At 56.5% G+C, this 15,530-nt stretch overlaps 4 protein-coding genes across 4 annotated transcripts; 3 read left to right on the top strand and 1 right to left on the bottom strand.

Moving 5' to 3' along the window:
- Positions 1-171: 171 nt before the first annotated feature.
- THITE_2123863 (uncharacterized protein) lies at positions 172-1,954 on the bottom strand. The gene is made up of 4 exons (XM_003657759.1): positions 1,778-1,954; positions 1,018-1,716; positions 769-949; positions 172-711 (listed from the first exon to the last, which is right to left on the bottom strand). The coding sequence occupies exons 1-4, from the start codon at positions 1,845-1,847 to the stop codon at positions 546-548; spliced, it is 1,116 nt and encodes a 371-aa protein (XP_003657807.1). The 5' UTR covers positions 1,848-1,954; the 3' UTR covers positions 172-545.
- A 1,994-nt stretch (positions 1,955-3,948) lies between these two features.
- On the top strand, positions 3,949-8,233 carry THITE_2123867 (uncharacterized protein). The gene has a single exon (XM_003657760.1). The coding sequence runs from the start codon at positions 4,062-4,064 to the stop codon at positions 7,914-7,916; it is 3,855 nt and encodes a 1,284-aa protein (XP_003657808.1). The 5' UTR covers positions 3,949-4,061; the 3' UTR covers positions 7,917-8,233.
- Positions 8,234-8,685: 452 nt separating this feature from the next.
- On the top strand, positions 8,686-10,162 carry THITE_2123868 (uncharacterized protein). Its single transcript, XM_003657761.1, has one exon. The coding sequence runs from the start codon at positions 8,909-8,911 to the stop codon at positions 10,064-10,066; it is 1,158 nt and encodes a 385-aa protein (XP_003657809.1). The 5' UTR covers positions 8,686-8,908; the 3' UTR covers positions 10,067-10,162.
- Positions 10,163-11,116: 954 nt separating this feature from the next.
- Positions 11,117-13,075, top strand: THITE_2123869 (uncharacterized protein). Its single transcript, XM_003657762.1, has 3 exons — positions 11,117-11,324; positions 11,418-11,507; positions 11,616-13,075. The coding sequence occupies exons 1-3, from the start codon at positions 11,271-11,273 to the stop codon at positions 12,795-12,797; spliced, it is 1,326 nt and encodes a 441-aa protein (XP_003657810.1). The 5' UTR covers positions 11,117-11,270; the 3' UTR covers positions 12,798-13,075.
- The last annotated feature ends 2,455 nt before the right edge of the window (positions 13,076-15,530 follow it).

Raw genomic sequence — 15,530 nt, forward strand, 5'->3', positions numbered from 1 at the left:
TTGCTTGTAGTTATCGGCCGCCCAATGACAGGTGCCTGATCCCCAACCAGCGGGAGGATCTGTTGGGTGAGACGGTCGGGGAACTGCAGCCCAAGATCCGCTGGCCAGTAAATCTGTGATCATCAACAGTGGCCTGGGGGAAAGGCACGAGTGATGGAATACACTAGATTAGGAAGGTAAAGGCTCCGTGTGACCGAGGGATGGTGCTGCAACTCTGACCTCCTGATCTTTCACTATCTCCGACAACTTTCAGTTCTGAGCCCTGGCAAGTTTAACGCGACAAGGTCTCCTGCCCACGCCGCAGCACGTAGTTTGTCTCAGTGACGTTGGGCTCTGATGTGCATTCAGGTTCCCTTCTTGCTAACTATGTTCTTTCCAGGTATACATTCTCGAACCAAACTGGATCAACGAACACGGAGCCAGATGAGGGCAGAATAGGATCTGGTGTTTCCGTGAAAGTAGAGATCATTCAGCCCACCTCTTCCTATCCAAAGTGTGCCTGTTGGGATGATACTGAGCACTATCCGGTTATGGGCAAGGGGATCCTAAATTCGGCTCATCAACCCTCTCTGGTCGGGTGGTGCCGATCCAATTCTCCGCTTCCGGCTGTTCTGAGCTGAGGCCGATTCATCCGTTTCTGGCGCTGGCAAGCTCCACATGGCCCCGGACGTTAAAGCCAGATCGATCAGCTTCTCCATCTGCTCAATGAAACTAAGGTCCATCATGTTAGTTCTTGAGGGAAAAGAACAGCCAGCAACCGACACTTACAGCAGCCGGCGTGCCGGTTCCTGGGAATACATTGCTGAGCGCAGGACGATACCCAGCGTCGCGTACACCTCAATCCTGATGTTGAAGTCCTCTTGGGGCTCTGATACACCCATTATGTCTTGGTAAATCTCCCCCGCAGCCTCCAAGTTCCAAGTGTTGGGACGGGCGGCGCGAACATCAACTGATTAGAGCAAAAGCGCAATGTCAGCGGAGCTCATTGACATTTCCTCCTAGGGAGCAAGTACCAACCCTCGCTATGGCCCCAGATGGCGCAGGAGTCAAACAAACACAGAGTCTCGGGCGAGTCGGTTCTTGGCTTGATGTTGCCGGGCCAACCGTCGTTGTGAAGCAATGTCGGGTGGACGATTCTGCCATCCGACTCCAAGGGCCTCAGGTAGCGAGGAATGACAATCTCATGGAAAGCCTCCTTTAGCCGCGTCAGATCGTCGTCAGGTCCGCGTACTGCCTCTTCTTTTTCGCACAGGGAGCGGAATATCTGGGCCCAAAACTTCTCCCACGACGAGTTCCACGTGTTGTCTTGTGGGATGTTGGCAAGATGCGTGTCGACGTGAAAGCCAAACTTGCCCTCTGGAGACTTCCCCATGCTCCTCTTGTGGAGCGTCGCGAAAACTTCGGCCCAACCCTTGGGATCCGGATGTGAATCGTCCATCTCGACATACTCGGCGATGTAAAAGTGCATGTCCGGCCGCGACCGGTACGAGCCGTAAGCCACAGGCTTGGGAACGTATTCAGGGATGAAGGAGTACAGCGCCTTCTCGGACTCGAAAGCCCCCTTCATCATGTTCAATCCAGTTTCACCCGACGCTCCTTTTTTGAAAAACACTTGCTCTGTGCCATCGGGAAGTTCAACCTCAATCCGCAGTGTCTCGACCCACAGGCTCTCGCCCCCCCTAGATGTATTGAGGACACGGCATCCCGCGGGCAGGGCTTGAACGAGCTGATATTTAAGCATCAACCGGGGACAAACCTTGAAGACACTGAGACTTACCCTCCATCACTCCTTCATCTAACTCAACATTATCACCAATGGGATCTACCCCGACAATATACGGAGCCATCACCGCGAGCACAAGAAGCAGAGTGCATTCGATGTCGATTCGAGTGGCATGGGTGAGAATGAGGGGAAAAAGCGGAGTTTCTCAGACTGGTCGACAAAAGGAGCCCCCTTACTTATTCACCCTGTACAGTACCCTCGTTTCCGAATGTGCAGTTTCGGCATCAGCGCGGCCTAACGCCCTCCTACGCAGGACATAGACAGAGATTGGAGGGTCGGAGATGAAAGAGGCAGAGCGGAAGCGGCAAGCTGCATTGACTGGTCCCCCATTCCCCCCGGGCTCGCCAATCACTTGCATCTGAGAAAGCGCTCCATCATGCAAGGACACGGGAAAGGATGTTGATTTGTTGTCGCCATTGGGATAAACGTACCTTACCTTGGGAGAGCCAGGGCGTACTGTGTAGCACAACAGTATCCTACGTGCCCCACACCGCTACCCGTGTCTGCTGGGAAGAGGGACGCTCGAAGTCCATGTAGTGTACACATGTAATGAGACACTGGCGGGCCGAATAAGGTAACTTCCTACATAATGGTACCTTTGGGGAATGCTCGCAAATTGCCCAGTCCAAAGCGCGCAGGCTGCCCCACCGCCGTTCGAACACCCAATTGCGTCCACTTGCATGTCTGTGGAAGCGCCTGGATATGCACGTCGTCACACTATTTGCAACCCAAGCAGGGCACTAGATGACCCGATACTTCAGTGCTTGCCTGCTTGAGCCCCAACACTCGGCCTGTGTCACCCCAGTGCCTGGAAAGGGTGTTCCCGCGCGATTTATCGCACCGCAAACTGGTGTTCGCCAGAGAACATTGCGCCGGATGGAGAGTCTCTGGGAGAGGAAGCCTGACTCCTCTCCTAACCGTCCAATATGGCGTATGAGGAATTACCTTACCGGAGCAGACCCCCAGCTCCCGGGGTTGAGGTTCCTCCACTTCCGTCTGTGCCTCCGGCCAGGTCTTCATTATCAATATCTCGGGTACAGCGTCGCCTGCGAGCTCTAAGTTCCTTGATGGTCAAGACCACCTCGGAAAGCTGCCCCGAAGAAGACGCGCTCGGTGCATATGGTCTTAACCTCCTGAGTGAACCATCCGAGCCTCACCTTGACTTCGTCTTTGTCAGTTCCCTCGCCATTTTTCTTCATCGCGTGTACTGATTCTAACTTCCCGACGTCCTGCTCAGGTCCACGGACTCGGAGGCGGTTCAAAAAAGACATGGAGCCATTCATCCAGGCCTGGCACCTTCTGGCCAAAGGAATGGCTGCCGTCAGAGCCTGGCTTCAAGCACGTTCGTATCCACAGCTATGGATACAACTCGGACTGGGCCAAGACCCAGCAGAGTCGTCTCAGCATCCACGACTTTGCTCAGGCTCTGTTGGCCGACATGTATAACTCGCCTCACTTGCGCAAGAATGGAGATGTGAGTAGCCATGGCGCGTGCAGCTCTTGCTACAACATAATTGACATAGGTAACCTGATACATCTTCTAGACGCCGATCGTCTTGGTGGCCCATAGCATGGGAGGCTTAGTCGCCAAGAAGGTATGCTAATTCCTCGGTGAGCACTTGCGCGTCTAGAAAGCACACTCACGGGAAGCAGGCATACCTCCTGGCAAGACGGGACCCCGTCTATCAGGAGTTTGCAAAAAGGATACACTCGATGTATTTCCTTGCTACTCCACACCGCGGCACCGACTGGGCACAAACTCTTTCTCGCCTTCTCTCCTCCTCTTTAGCCTATGGCTCAAAGACTTACCTTGACGAGCTCATCCCAAGCGCCGCCACGTTACAGGTCAGACAGCTGAACCAACAAGTTGCGAAAAACTCTCAAAGGCTGACCGCGCAACTTAGGCAATCAACGACGACTTCCGCCACGTGAGCGCCGATTTGCAGCTCTGGTCCTTCTTTGAAGGACTCCCAACCATCGCTGGTCCCAAATCATATCTTGTCGTTGAGAAAAGCTCGGCCGTCATGGGACTTCCTGGAGAGCATACCCAGTACTTGCAAGCCGATCATCGACATATGTGCAAATTCGACAGCCCCGCACACCCCAATTACCAGATATTACAGAGGTGTTTGCTTAGAACTGTGGAGGACATAGAGAAGGACTGTAGGTTGCAGGCTCTGCCAATAATAATGCCTCGCATCATCACCTCCGTGGCCAGACACTTACTCTTGCTTGGTTTATAGATCTCCTCCGTCACCAAAGCAACTTCAAATCGGATATGAAGATGATTTCGGCCTTCCTAGAGATTGATGGGCGGCCAGAAGCGGACCTCCTGGACGTCACGGAAAAGCAACAGCCGGGTACATGCACTTGGATGACAGAGCACCCCGCCTTCAATGCATGGCTCTCCGGCTTCTCGAGTGATGGAACTCTCACTCCCACGTCCTCTCCGAGAAGACAAACACCGCGATTCCTGTGGCTCCATGGTCCGCCAGGCTCAGGCAAATCCATCGCCTGCGGCCATGTCATCCGGTTCCTTGAAGACTGCAACTTCGACTGCAGCTACTATTTTCTGAGGCACGGAAACACCGAGACGTCGACTCCGTCCGCCTTCTTGCGATCCTTGGCCTTCCAGATGGCCTGGTCAAACTTCGACATCCGAAAAGCCATCTTGGCCATGATAGCTAACAACGAGCGATTCAACACTAATGACCACAACTTAATCTGGAACGGCATCTTCGTCGGCCAGATCTTCAAGACGACCTTCCATTCGCCGCAGTTCTGGGTAATCGATGCCCTGGATGAGTGTGCAAACAAGAGCTTGAGCACGCTGCTTCACATGCTCTCCAAGATTCCGCGGGCGGTACCTTTGCAGGTTTTCCTTACTAGCAGACCCAGTCTGCAGGTCCAACGAGCCTTGAGCGTGGAGCAGAGCCTCATGTTGGAGCTGGAAACCGGCGGAGAAAACTCCAAGCTCGACATTGCCAAGTTCCTGCGGTCCAGACGGCCCTATGGTTCCGGAAGCGACCTCAGTGAACGTATCGTTTCTGAGATCCTGACCAGATCCAACGGCATCTTTCTGTGGGCCTCGCTGGTCATGAACAGGCTGGACGAGACGTATGCCGAAGAAGACATGGAAGAAGTTCTCCATGACGTGCCCACCGAGATGAACGACTTTTACAGCCGGATCGCAAAGACCATTGCCGACAGTCCCAACAAGGAGCTGGCCAAGTGTATTCTCAGGTGGACGGTTTGCGCGTCTAGGTCGCTCTCGGTCGACGAGCTCAAAGAAGCCGTCCGGCTCGATATCAACCGTACCCTGACGGCTACCAATGACCGCCTGGCTCACTTGTGCGGCGACCTAATCACGGTGGACAAGCAGTCGAATGTGCATGTTATCCACCAGACGGTGACGGCGTTCCTGGTGCAGTGCGACTCGGAATTTAAGATCAACCTTGGCGCTGCTCACGCACGACTTGCCGAGGTCTGCCTTGGCTACTTGACAGGAAAAGACTTTGCGCCTCCTCCTCCTCGGGGCAGAAGCAGCAGGTCCTCCTCGACCTCCAAGACCCATGGCGACTTGGCCCTGGCCGATTATGCCTGCGCAAATTTCCCCTTCCACCTGGCTCATTGTTCTTCCGGCATCGACACACCGCTTCTCCTGCTTGAAACCTTTCTCGGATCCAATGTGCTTACCTGGATTGATCACGTTGCCAGGAGAGGAGGTCTAATGACTCTGGTCAGGGCTGTTCAAAACATGCGAGCCTTCCTGTCCAGGCGCGCCAAGTACCTCCCGTTGCTCGACAAGCAATCACGACTTGCCTCTGCCTGGGTGACGGACCTGGCACATATCGTGGCAGCCTTTGGATCGAACCTCATTGACTTACCTTCGAGCATCTATGTCATGGTCCCAGCCATCAGCCCTCCCCAATCCACCATTCATCAACTCTTCGCCAAAGATTCCCGTCGGCATAGGCTCCTCGGCGTATCGAACGAACGGAACTGGGACGACAGGATATCGTGTTTCATCTACGAAAGCAAAGCCACGGCGGTTGCGACGTCGGAGCAATACCTGGCGGTCGGCCTGTCCAAGGGGACTATCATGCTCTATGACGGCGTCACCTTACAGCTCGTCGGCAATTTGAATCATGGCGAGCCGATCCGAGGCCTGGCGTTTGGTGCGGCTACCGGCTCTCTAGTGGCCTATGGGGCGAAGAAGATATCGTTTTGGGACAGCCGGCGAGAGTGCCTGTGGACGAAGGAGGTGAAACACGCTCGGTCGCCCATCTCAATCGGTTTCAGCGTGGACGAGGATGAACTCCTGGTGTGCGGGAAAGACGGGCAGATCCACTACTTTTCTGCCAAGGACGGGTCCGACCGGGACGAGCTTCCCTTGTTCCACAGCAGCGACTCGGAGTCGGATGACGACGAACGCAGGATCCTGCCCGGAACACCGCCGTCACTTGTTCGCGTGTCTCCGGTCCACGGCCTGGCTGCTGTGACCTACAGATGTGCCCCTGTCACGATCTGGGACATAGAGCGACGGCATAAACTGGGCGTCTTTTACAGGCCCGGGACGGAGGGCGTCTACCAGCAGGTCCAGGTTCAGGACATGGTGTTCAGCCCAGTTCCAGAACTGGATCTGCTGGCCATTGCCTACGACGGTGTTGGCATCGCCACCTGCGATCCGTGGACACAAGAACAGCACGACCTCCAAGGGATCGACGCTCGAATCATGGTGAGCTCGCCTGACGGCAGGACGTTAGTCGCCGGCGATCTGTCCGGCACAATCCACATACTTGCTTTTGAAACCTCCTTGAAGGTGCTCTATCGCATCTCGGCCTTCAACGCCATGCTGCGGTCCGTCGCCTTCTCGCCAGACAACCTCCGCATCTACGAAGTGCGCGACAACTTTTGCAACGTGTGGGAGCCGCCGGCCCTCGTTCGCCGCCCGGACACCTTTGACGACGACTCCAGCGAGTCACTGAGCTCCGAGGCTTCGACTCTAGTACCCGAGATGATCGCGAGACCTGTCAGCCACGATGACCACATCACTTGTGTCGCGTATCCCGAAGACAGCAAGCACATATTCTGCGGCCGCAAGAACGGCGGCCTCAGCATTTACGACGCCGCCAAGGGCACCCGGCTGCTCGACTTCCGGCTCTATCCCAACACGTCCTCCGCCATCAAGCATCTTGAGTGGCACGACAAGAAATCCGTCCTCATCGCGGTTAGCACCATCAACCACTGCATCGCGGTACGCGTGTCGGTGACGCCAAAAGGCGTGTGCGAGGTGGTACTCCCTCCCATCTTCGACCGGTACATTAAACATCCCGTCCGACGTGTCCTGATCAACTCCACCGGCGACCTGTTCCATTTCACCACCCTAGGGGGAGACGAGGTGTGGGACAGCACCGGCGAGCTCGTCGGCAGATACGACAGCTCCTCCACCACCCTTGAAGAGCAGCCTGAACACGACGAAGACAAGCAGTGGATACAGCACCCGACGAACGCTGAACTCCTCCTGATGCTCCGTAGAACCCAAATACATGTCTTCCGATGGGCGACGCTCGAGCCGCTCACACCTTCAGCGGGCATACCTCTCACCATATCCGGCACGGCTTGCAGTGCCGACATGTCGTCGCCGGAGTGGACATCATACAAGGGCAGCGAGCTGCTCGTCCGGGCGAGGAGGTCATCCGACAAGGACAGCCGCAATACCTGCTTTGAGTTTCTGGACGTGTCCAGCTTAATAAACCACAGCAGCAGCAGCAGCAGCAACAGCATCACGACAAGCATGTCTGTGAACTGCCTCCCCAAGGGTCTCCTCGCCCACGTCAAGGTAGTCATTGGGCTGCACAAGTCGCTGCTGTACTTTGTCGACGTCAAGGGCTGGGTAAGCTCGGTGACGCTGAAGGGTCTGCAGAGCGCGGCGGAATACACCCGCCACTTCTTTATACCGCGCAGCTGGATGGTCGGGGAAAACTTGCATGTGCTGCTCCGCCTGATGCCCAGGACCAACAGCATTGCCATGGCGCACCAGGATGATTTGCTCATCTTTCAGGGGTTTTTGGACTTGGAAGAGAAGGTTGCCTTTGCCATGGAGCCAATGCGGGGAAGTCAGAAGCTGTGAGAATGATGCCGGTCGCTGTTGGAATGGCCAAATCGGCAGCAGCTAAGTAAGCGGTGTTGTTGATGCGGCTAACGGCGTGATGGTCCTGATGGTCCCCGGTGCTTGCACGTAGGTAGTGGCGAAAAGCTGAACTCAAACATGAAGGCAAACTTTGCAAGGGTATATCGTGCCTGTATCATTGAAAAATGCAGAACCACACAGCGAAGTTGCGCAGTGAGAATTGTCAAGATCATCAGGATCGTGATGCTACTTAAAGGGGCTGGAAAAGTGGAAACTGGGAGGCAAATTGGTTCGGGAAGGGATGGGTGGATGTGATGGAAGGAAAATACAATAGCTCTGTTCAACAACAGTGTGTACGGAATAGAGCAAATTACTCTGTACGGTTGGAACCTCCCTATCAACGCTCCCTTCAGACTCTTCAGCGAGTTACGCAGCCAAGTATTGAACCCCAATGAAGAAATCCCCCTTAACGTGATAGGTAATTATTTCCCTTTCTGCCCTGGTTCACTGCGGTCTGTCCTAACTGCCCCTTGCACCTTCCCCACCGCCACACCAGCTTGTGGACGCCACCGCCGCTAGGTAGGTGGCACCAAACAGTTGTCTCGTGCCGCAGCCGATTGGAATTATAAATCCTTGCCGTCAATCCGGGTTGCAGTTGAATCCTAAGGACAGCCAAGGTGATGAACACAGGTCGTACGCAGTAATCTGCCCTGTATGGAAAAGTTACCTAGTATGGACACTCGAGCATCTTCCGAGACACAGCTTGAAACACAGCCCCACATCCATCACACTGCGTCACGAGAAGTTGAACCTCCAAGCAAACCATCCCATTGCCACCTAAATTTGATAGCGTAACCACTCTGAAAAGGACAGAACAAAAGCCACAGCGTCTGGGCATTCTCCACACATACCAGAGGGACCTCGCCATAACTTCTCATTTTTTTTTCTTTTTTTTCTTTTTTCTTTTTTGTTTTGCCACACCCGCTGCCAGCATGTCACCACCACCACCGCCCACGGCTGCCACCAGGGGCCCAAGCCCGCTCGGCCCGCTGGTCCGCCTCCGGGGCATCTCAACCTCCCACCTCCCAGCGCCCGCGGCCACCACGGCCGAGCTCGCGCCCCTGCTCACCAGCATCCTCCGCGAAGCGCTCCCCTTCATCGACAGCGCCGCGCCGCGCCAGCCGCCCACCACCAACAACAACAAGCCCGGCAGCACGCCAACGCTCTGGAAGCGCCGGAGCACCAAAACCTGGGCCCCCTCCTCCACTGCCTCCTCCTCTTCTTCCTTACAACCGACGCGCATCGAGCGCTTCACGCGCGTCATCCCCGCCTCCGAGCTGCGGCCCCTTGCCGCCGCCGCCGCCTCCTCTGGCGCTGCCACCACCACCACCACCACCACCACCGCAGCGGCGCGCGAGAGCGAGAGCGAGACCTGGGTGTGCCGCCGCAGCGAGCATGCCGACCGCGCGGAGCGCGGCACCGCCTCCTGGGCCGAGTTCGAGCGCTGCTTCCGCGACGAGCACGCCGCGGCCGAGGTGGCGTTCACGCCGGCCGCCGTGGCGGGTCACGAGGCGCTTGTTTGGGCGGTGGACGGGCGCGGTGGGGAGCAGCGGGGCCGGGGTGATGAGGGTGCTGGTGGTGCTGGCGCTGGTACTGGTGGTAATGGCGGTGTGCGGCCGTTGGAGGTGGAGGAGGGCGGGCGGGTGTGGGGGCGGTTCACGCTCAAGGTGGTCGAGATGCGGCATCGGGTCGGCAGGCCGGTGCTGAAGGACCGGACGTTTCCCGTGCTGCAGATGACGGCGGCGGCGGTGGTGGATGGGCTGGCCGGTGGGGCCAGTGATGAGTTCGTCGTGGTGAGCATTCCCGTGCCGGACTTTGCGCTGTCTGAGCACAGCAAGCTGGCGCGGGAACCGGGCGCGCTGGTCGCGCGGTATGTCAGCGTGGAACGGTTTCGCAGGCTTGGCGGGGACGGAGAGGAGCGGATTGAGTGGCTGATGGCAACGGCGAGCGATGCGGGCGGCGTCTTGCCCATGTGGGTGCAGAACATGGCTACGCCGGGCGTGATCTGGAAGGACGTGCCGCTGTTCCTGGACTGGATCGCGCGGGAGAGGGAGGCGAGGGATGCCACTAAGGGTGGTCCGTCAGGTTAAGGCGACGACGGCTCAGAAAACGGCCGGGTACGTCAGAGGCGAGACGCGCCCCAGGCTTCCGCAGGTGCTTGAGTCCTGCGTGTACAAGTAATGATACTTCTCCATTGTCTATAGCCAGGTGGATTTTTGCGCGGGAGGCCCAGCTGAGTCTGTTCTGGCTGACACTCTTTCCGAGCAAATCAAGATCGTAATCATGTCAGCTGGAGAAATGGGCTTTCATACGAGTCCGCTCTTCTCTCGAGTGAGTCAACCATCAGTGAACGCGAGCTTTTCGATCCCCTCCCTATTATACGACAGAACCATCCCACTGGCGAAACACGGAGTCTAGCCGCTTGTAACCCTTTCTCTGGAGGGCTTCCAGGTTGTCCCACGAGCTGACGCCACAGCTTCGGTTCATCGGTCTCGCATTCAATGTAAAACGGCCTCGCCGTACAGCTAAAGTGCGTTGAGTGTGTTAGTTAATCAATCAATTACCGAGCGCGTAATCGGTATATCGTCACGGGTTCGCCCAACCGAGAGAGCTGCGGCCAGCAATTCGTAATTGAATAGTTGGTAGCGGAGCGTCAATGCGAGGTAGGTTTCCGTCCGACTGCGTGTTTAGCTCTCAGTCGTTGGAACTGACAGAACCACTGCACGAGTTGGAACGACGCGAAATATCACCATCTTGGAGATCAACGACGAGGTATCCAAGTGTGGTGTTGATTAATTGATTGGAGTGGGACATGAGGCGCCATCGAAAGGTCAAGCGCAGGTTGGAGCTAACTTTGGCTGTTCGGTATTTGCAAGCTGGATGCGAATTGCGGTCAGTTATGTGTATGTACAGGTTTCAAGTTCTGGTCATTGGGATAGGTAACCCAATCAGCCGCGTTGTTGCGGTCGACGATACATAGCGGACTTCCAGGTTCAGTGTTTTATGTCCTGCAAGCGGTTCACGGCCAATGTTAGAACCACATCAGGTCCAAGGTCTTGGCCGATGCAAAGCGCCGGCATATCGGGACTCGGCGGTGCAATTTGGCGAGTGATAAAACCCTCGGCTTACGCCCTGCCATTGGCTCGGGTAATCCCGCGACCCGTAACGAACCAACGGCAGCTCCTGAACTGCGACCAACTATCAACTCCAAACACCAGGCACCTTTTTGGCGACATCACCTGGCGAGCTCGTCAATCCGCGGCGTTCAATTTGAGAAACCCGAGCCCATCTGCAATGTTCAGACTCGGCCGCAGCCGCGCATTGGCGTCGGCCTTTGCCGCGCCCAAGGTGCGGATCCCCTCGCAGCGACCTTTGCTGCGCTTTGCGGCCAAGGGAAGCTTGCCAAGCTGAGACCGAAACTGACGCTGCTGCCAACCCCAGGTTTCTCCCTCAGCCAGACTCCCCGGCATCGCCCAACAAAAGAGAGCGCTGAGCATCCACGAGTACCGCTCGGCCGACCTCCTCCGCCAGGTGAGAGAGAGACCATTGCCTCGCGCTCGAGTCTGAATTCGCGCTTTACCGAAAACGAAGAGAAAAAAAAGACCTCGCTGACGCGGATCGATCGGGCAAAACGCACAGTATGGCATTGACGTCCCCAAGGGCGCCGTCGCGACGACGGCCGCCGAGGCCGAGGCCGTCGCCAAGCAGATCGGCACCGACGACATGGTGATCAAGGCCCAGGTGCTCGCCGGCGGCCGCGGCAAGGGCACCTTCGACAACGGCCTCAAGGGCGGCGTGCGCGTCATCTACTCGCCTACCGAGGCCAAGATGTTCGCCGAGCAGATGATCGGCCACAAGCTCATCACCAAGCAGACCGGCGCCGCCGGCCGTCTGTGCAACGCCGTCTACATCTGCGAGCGCAAGTTCGCCCGCCGCGAGTTCTACCTGGCCGTGCTCATGGACCGCGCCTCGCAGGGCCCCGTCATCGTGTCGTCGTCGCAGGGCGGCATGGACATCGAGGGCGTCGCCAAGGAGAACCCGGACGCCATCACGACCACGTACATCGACATCAACGTCGGCGTGACCGACGAGATCGCCCGCGGCATCGCCACCAAGCTCGGCTTTAGCGAGCAGTGCATCGAGGACGCCAAGGACACCATCCAGAAGCTGTACAAGATCTTCCTCGAGAAGGACGCCACCCAGATCGAGATCAACCCGCTATCCGAGACGTCCGACCACAAGGTCATGTGCATGGACGCCAAGTTCGGCTTCGACGACAACGCCGACTTCCGGCAGAAGGAGGTGTTTTCGTGGCGCGACACCACCCAGGAGGACCCGGAGGAGGTGCGCGCCGCCGAGGCCGGGCTCAACTTCATCAAGCTGGACGGCGACATCGGCTGCCTGGTCAACGGCGCCGGCCTGGCCATGGCCACCATGGACATCATCAAGCTGAACGGCGGCCAGCCGGCCAACTTCCTCGACGTCGGCGGCGGCGCCACCCCGGCCGCCATCAAGGAGGCCTTTGAGCTCATCACGAGCGACCCCAAGGTGACGGCCATCTTCGTCAACATCTTCGGCGGCATCGTGCGCTGCGACGCCATCGCCCACGGCCTCATCAACACGGTCCAGAGCCTCAACCTGAAGATCCCCATCATCGCCCGCCTGCAGGGCACCAACATGGAGCAGGCCCACCAGCTCATAAACGACTCGGGCATGAAGATCTTCTCGATCGACGACCTGCAGAGCGCCGCCGAGAAGGCGGTCCAGCTGTCCAAGGTGGTCAAGATGGGTGCGTGGCATTGCTCTTCCCCCGAAGGCTGAACTCCCTCCCCGTTCATGATAAGCGAAACGGAGCGTGATGCTAACTAATTTTCCTTTTTCCCTTCCTCTGTCTGCAGCTCGTGATATTGACGTGGGCGTTGAGTTTACTCTGGGTATCTAAAGGCATGCATAGACTGGATCAATCAGGCGGGGGCTGATGGGGTTATTTTTTTCCCCTTCCTGCCGCGGCCTTTGTCCCCTGCTGCTTCTTATGTATCATCCATCTAACCCTGATGCTGTGCATGTGTGTAGGTAATCTGTGTGGTGTGTGGGAAAGGAGCGGAACTACTTAGACTTTGGCTTTGGCAATCGGGAGGGCACAGTTTCCTTAGTTTCGTTATTTGCTTAGAATATCACACTGGTCGCGTCATGTCCCTGCCTATTATCATGACATGCATGCGCGGGTGTCACAGCTGTCACGCTTCCTGGGTCCTTGAGCGGAAGAGTAAGCCTGGGCATGGCGGCTAAGCCCGGGAGCGGGCGGCTAAGCCCTCAGAGCCGAGGCAGGAAGTTTGGTTCGCCATCAGGGTTACACGAGACCCTCCTTAGGCAGGTATCAGCCGCGGCGCCACGCAGGAGTGTCACTTTCACGCAGCAGCGCACTACTCACAGAAGCAAGCTCGGTCGAGGGATATCTCAGCCCGCCCACGCGAACCTCGCTCGTTGGACAAAAAAACGGCACAGCGCTGCAGGGTCCGAAGTTCGGTCTTTTTAACTGTAGTCCGAGACTCCGAGTAACTACCGATGTACGAAATACCAGTTCTGTTCCGTCCTTACACGACAGATGCCGATCACACCGGCTGGCCCTTCTTGGCCCCCCAACCTTAATTATCCGTACTGTGTGCCTGCATTCAGCGCATCCAGCCGCACAAGGCTGCAAACTACATCCCTTTTGATGTAGCTGTGAAGCTGTGACAGCGCCCGTCATTGGCGGCGGCTAGCTACCTTATCTATACTGCGGAAGTGATCACATTGTCCTGCTTGGGGACTGGGCCCTCCACGGCCCCCCGCTCTGTTGGTCTCGATGCGCGCTGCCGGCGCTGGTTTCGGTACATAGGTACCTTGGTGAGGCTGTGTCCTCGCCGGACGCTGAGGACCTCGTTTCAGAGGGAGGTATTCCGCCGGCTGTTGCATTCACCTGAAGTGTGCTGTAGTAACTGCATGCATTGGAGGGAAGTAGGGTTGTGTCGAAGAGACCGTGTGGTCTCAATGTGATTGAGGCGCCTTGCATGGAGGACGGGTTGCAATCGCCATTGCCGAGATTGGATGTGAAGGGAGTGAGTACGATGCGGTGACGAGGCGTGCAGACGCTTCTGAAGAGAATACTAATCATTGTTTTTGGTCTGGACGCTGCTGACATGGAGTAACGCCACCTGCGCCGACATCGGGAGGTGCCGCCATATATCAGGCAACGGGCACCTCGTGAAATGCGAGGCATGGCCAGGGGATGTGGCTACCTAGGCAAGGCAGAGCGTCTTGACCCAGGAAAGATAAAGATACATCGTTGAAGACAGTCTCGGTTGGGCACCTGGACGTGCTCATTCATTCAGACGTCTGTTGTCCTTCGCTTTACCTTCACAGGCAGAGGTTCGCTGTGCACCACCAAACACCTAGACAGGGCATCAGTCTGCTTTACATGTGTGTGCTGTCCTCCCTTGCGCGATTTAATCACGAACCAGCTACTCAGCACTGACATCTGCCCAGCAAACTCCAACGACGAGCTTGTGCGCCACCAAAACACCGAAGACTCTTCCTCCTTGGCTATAACAGTCCACACCAGTTTACCAGTTTCCACAGCGGCAACGACCACAACCACGATGGCTGGCTCGCCAATATGCCCCTGCTCGTCCTGCTTCGCCTCCAGTTCCCAGCATGTTACGGCTCAGCAGCAAAAGCAGCCAGATCTGTCCGACAAGCCACATTGCTGGTGGAAGAAGAGGGATCACAGCAGCAGCAAGGAGTTGTTCAGCAAGCTGCGCCGGACCCGCACCATCGACAGCACAACGTCGACACTGGTCGGGCTGACAAGCGATGCGCAGCCGATGGGCGAGCTTGACGAGAAGCATTAGGGGCCGGAATGCGTTGGGGCTGAAAAAGGAGTACCCAGGGTGGGCTACCGGTTCGTGAACTGCGATCGATGATCGGCAAAGGAGCTAGGCAGGAGCTTGGATGTGGTATGTTGTGGAATGAAAGGAGGGACTAGCTTATGCAAGATTCTCGATGTGTGAACACATCGACTTGGAGCGGTGGTTACGGTCGTCCCGGAGGGGCGGGTCCAGGCATGGAACAACTTTTCAGCTGTGATTGCTTTCCTTGATCAGGGTTTTCTATGTCATCTAGAGTGCACTTGTGGTGTTGTCAATAGACGATAGATATCACTTGCATACTTGTTTGTCTTCACGTTGTAGATGAGCTTTGCTAAGTTAAGGATCTTAACTGCGTTCCACCAGCATCTGCTTGGAGCCAGCACTGTACAGTGATGTCTGCTCTTCCTCTTCCTTCTTCTTTCTTTTCCCAGAATGCTAGCCATCACAGGATACTGAATTATGCTACGTTACTATGGTTTCTAGTTACAATAGCAGAGTGCATGTAGCCCTCAACCCCCCTCTCTCAGTCCATTTACCGGTGTGTCCCAGCCTAGAGATTTCTCTTCCCATGCGGGAGTCACCCAAATGGTAACATCACCACTAGAGGTAATCACTGCAGATATGCTTCTCTAGACCAACTGCGTGC

Source organism: Thermothielavioides terrestris, chromosome 6 (assembly GCF_000226115.1).
Source record: "Thermothielavioides terrestris NRRL 8126 chromosome 6, complete sequence".
NCBI classification, from domain to species: Eukaryota; Fungi; Ascomycota; class Sordariomycetes; order Sordariales; family Chaetomiaceae; genus Thermothielavioides; species Thermothielavioides terrestris.

Excerpts from the sequence above, each read along its gene's own strand:
- THITE_2123863 (XM_003657759.1), bottom strand. The coding sequence starts at position 1,847 with ATGGCTCCGTATATTGTCGGGGTAGATCCCATTGGTGATAATGTTGAG. Across the intron at positions 1,717-1,777 it reads AGATGAAGGAGTGATGGAGG|CCCTGCCCGCGGGATGCCGT; the intron begins GTAAGTCTCAGT and ends AGCTCGTTCAAG. Across the intron at positions 712-768 it reads GAACCGGCACGCCGGCTGCT|TTTCATTGAGCAGATGGAGA; the intron begins GTAAGTGTCGGT and ends GATGGACCTTAG.
- THITE_2123867 (XM_003657760.1), top strand. The coding sequence starts at position 4,062 with ATGAAGATGATTTCGGCCTTCCTAGAGATTGATGGGCGGCCAGAAGCG.
- THITE_2123868 (XM_003657761.1), top strand. The coding sequence starts at position 8,909 with ATGTCACCACCACCACCGCCCACGGCTGCCACCAGGGGCCCAAGCCCG.
- THITE_2123869 (XM_003657762.1), top strand. The coding sequence starts at position 11,271 with ATGTTCAGACTCGGCCGCAGCCGCGCATTGGCGTCGGCCTTTGCCGCG. Across the intron at positions 11,325-11,417 it reads CGGCCTTTGCCGCGCCCAAG|GTTTCTCCCTCAGCCAGACT; the intron begins GTGCGGATCCCC and ends TGCCAACCCCAG. Across the intron at positions 11,508-11,615 it reads CGGCCGACCTCCTCCGCCAG|TATGGCATTGACGTCCCCAA; the intron begins GTGAGAGAGAGA and ends CAAAACGCACAG.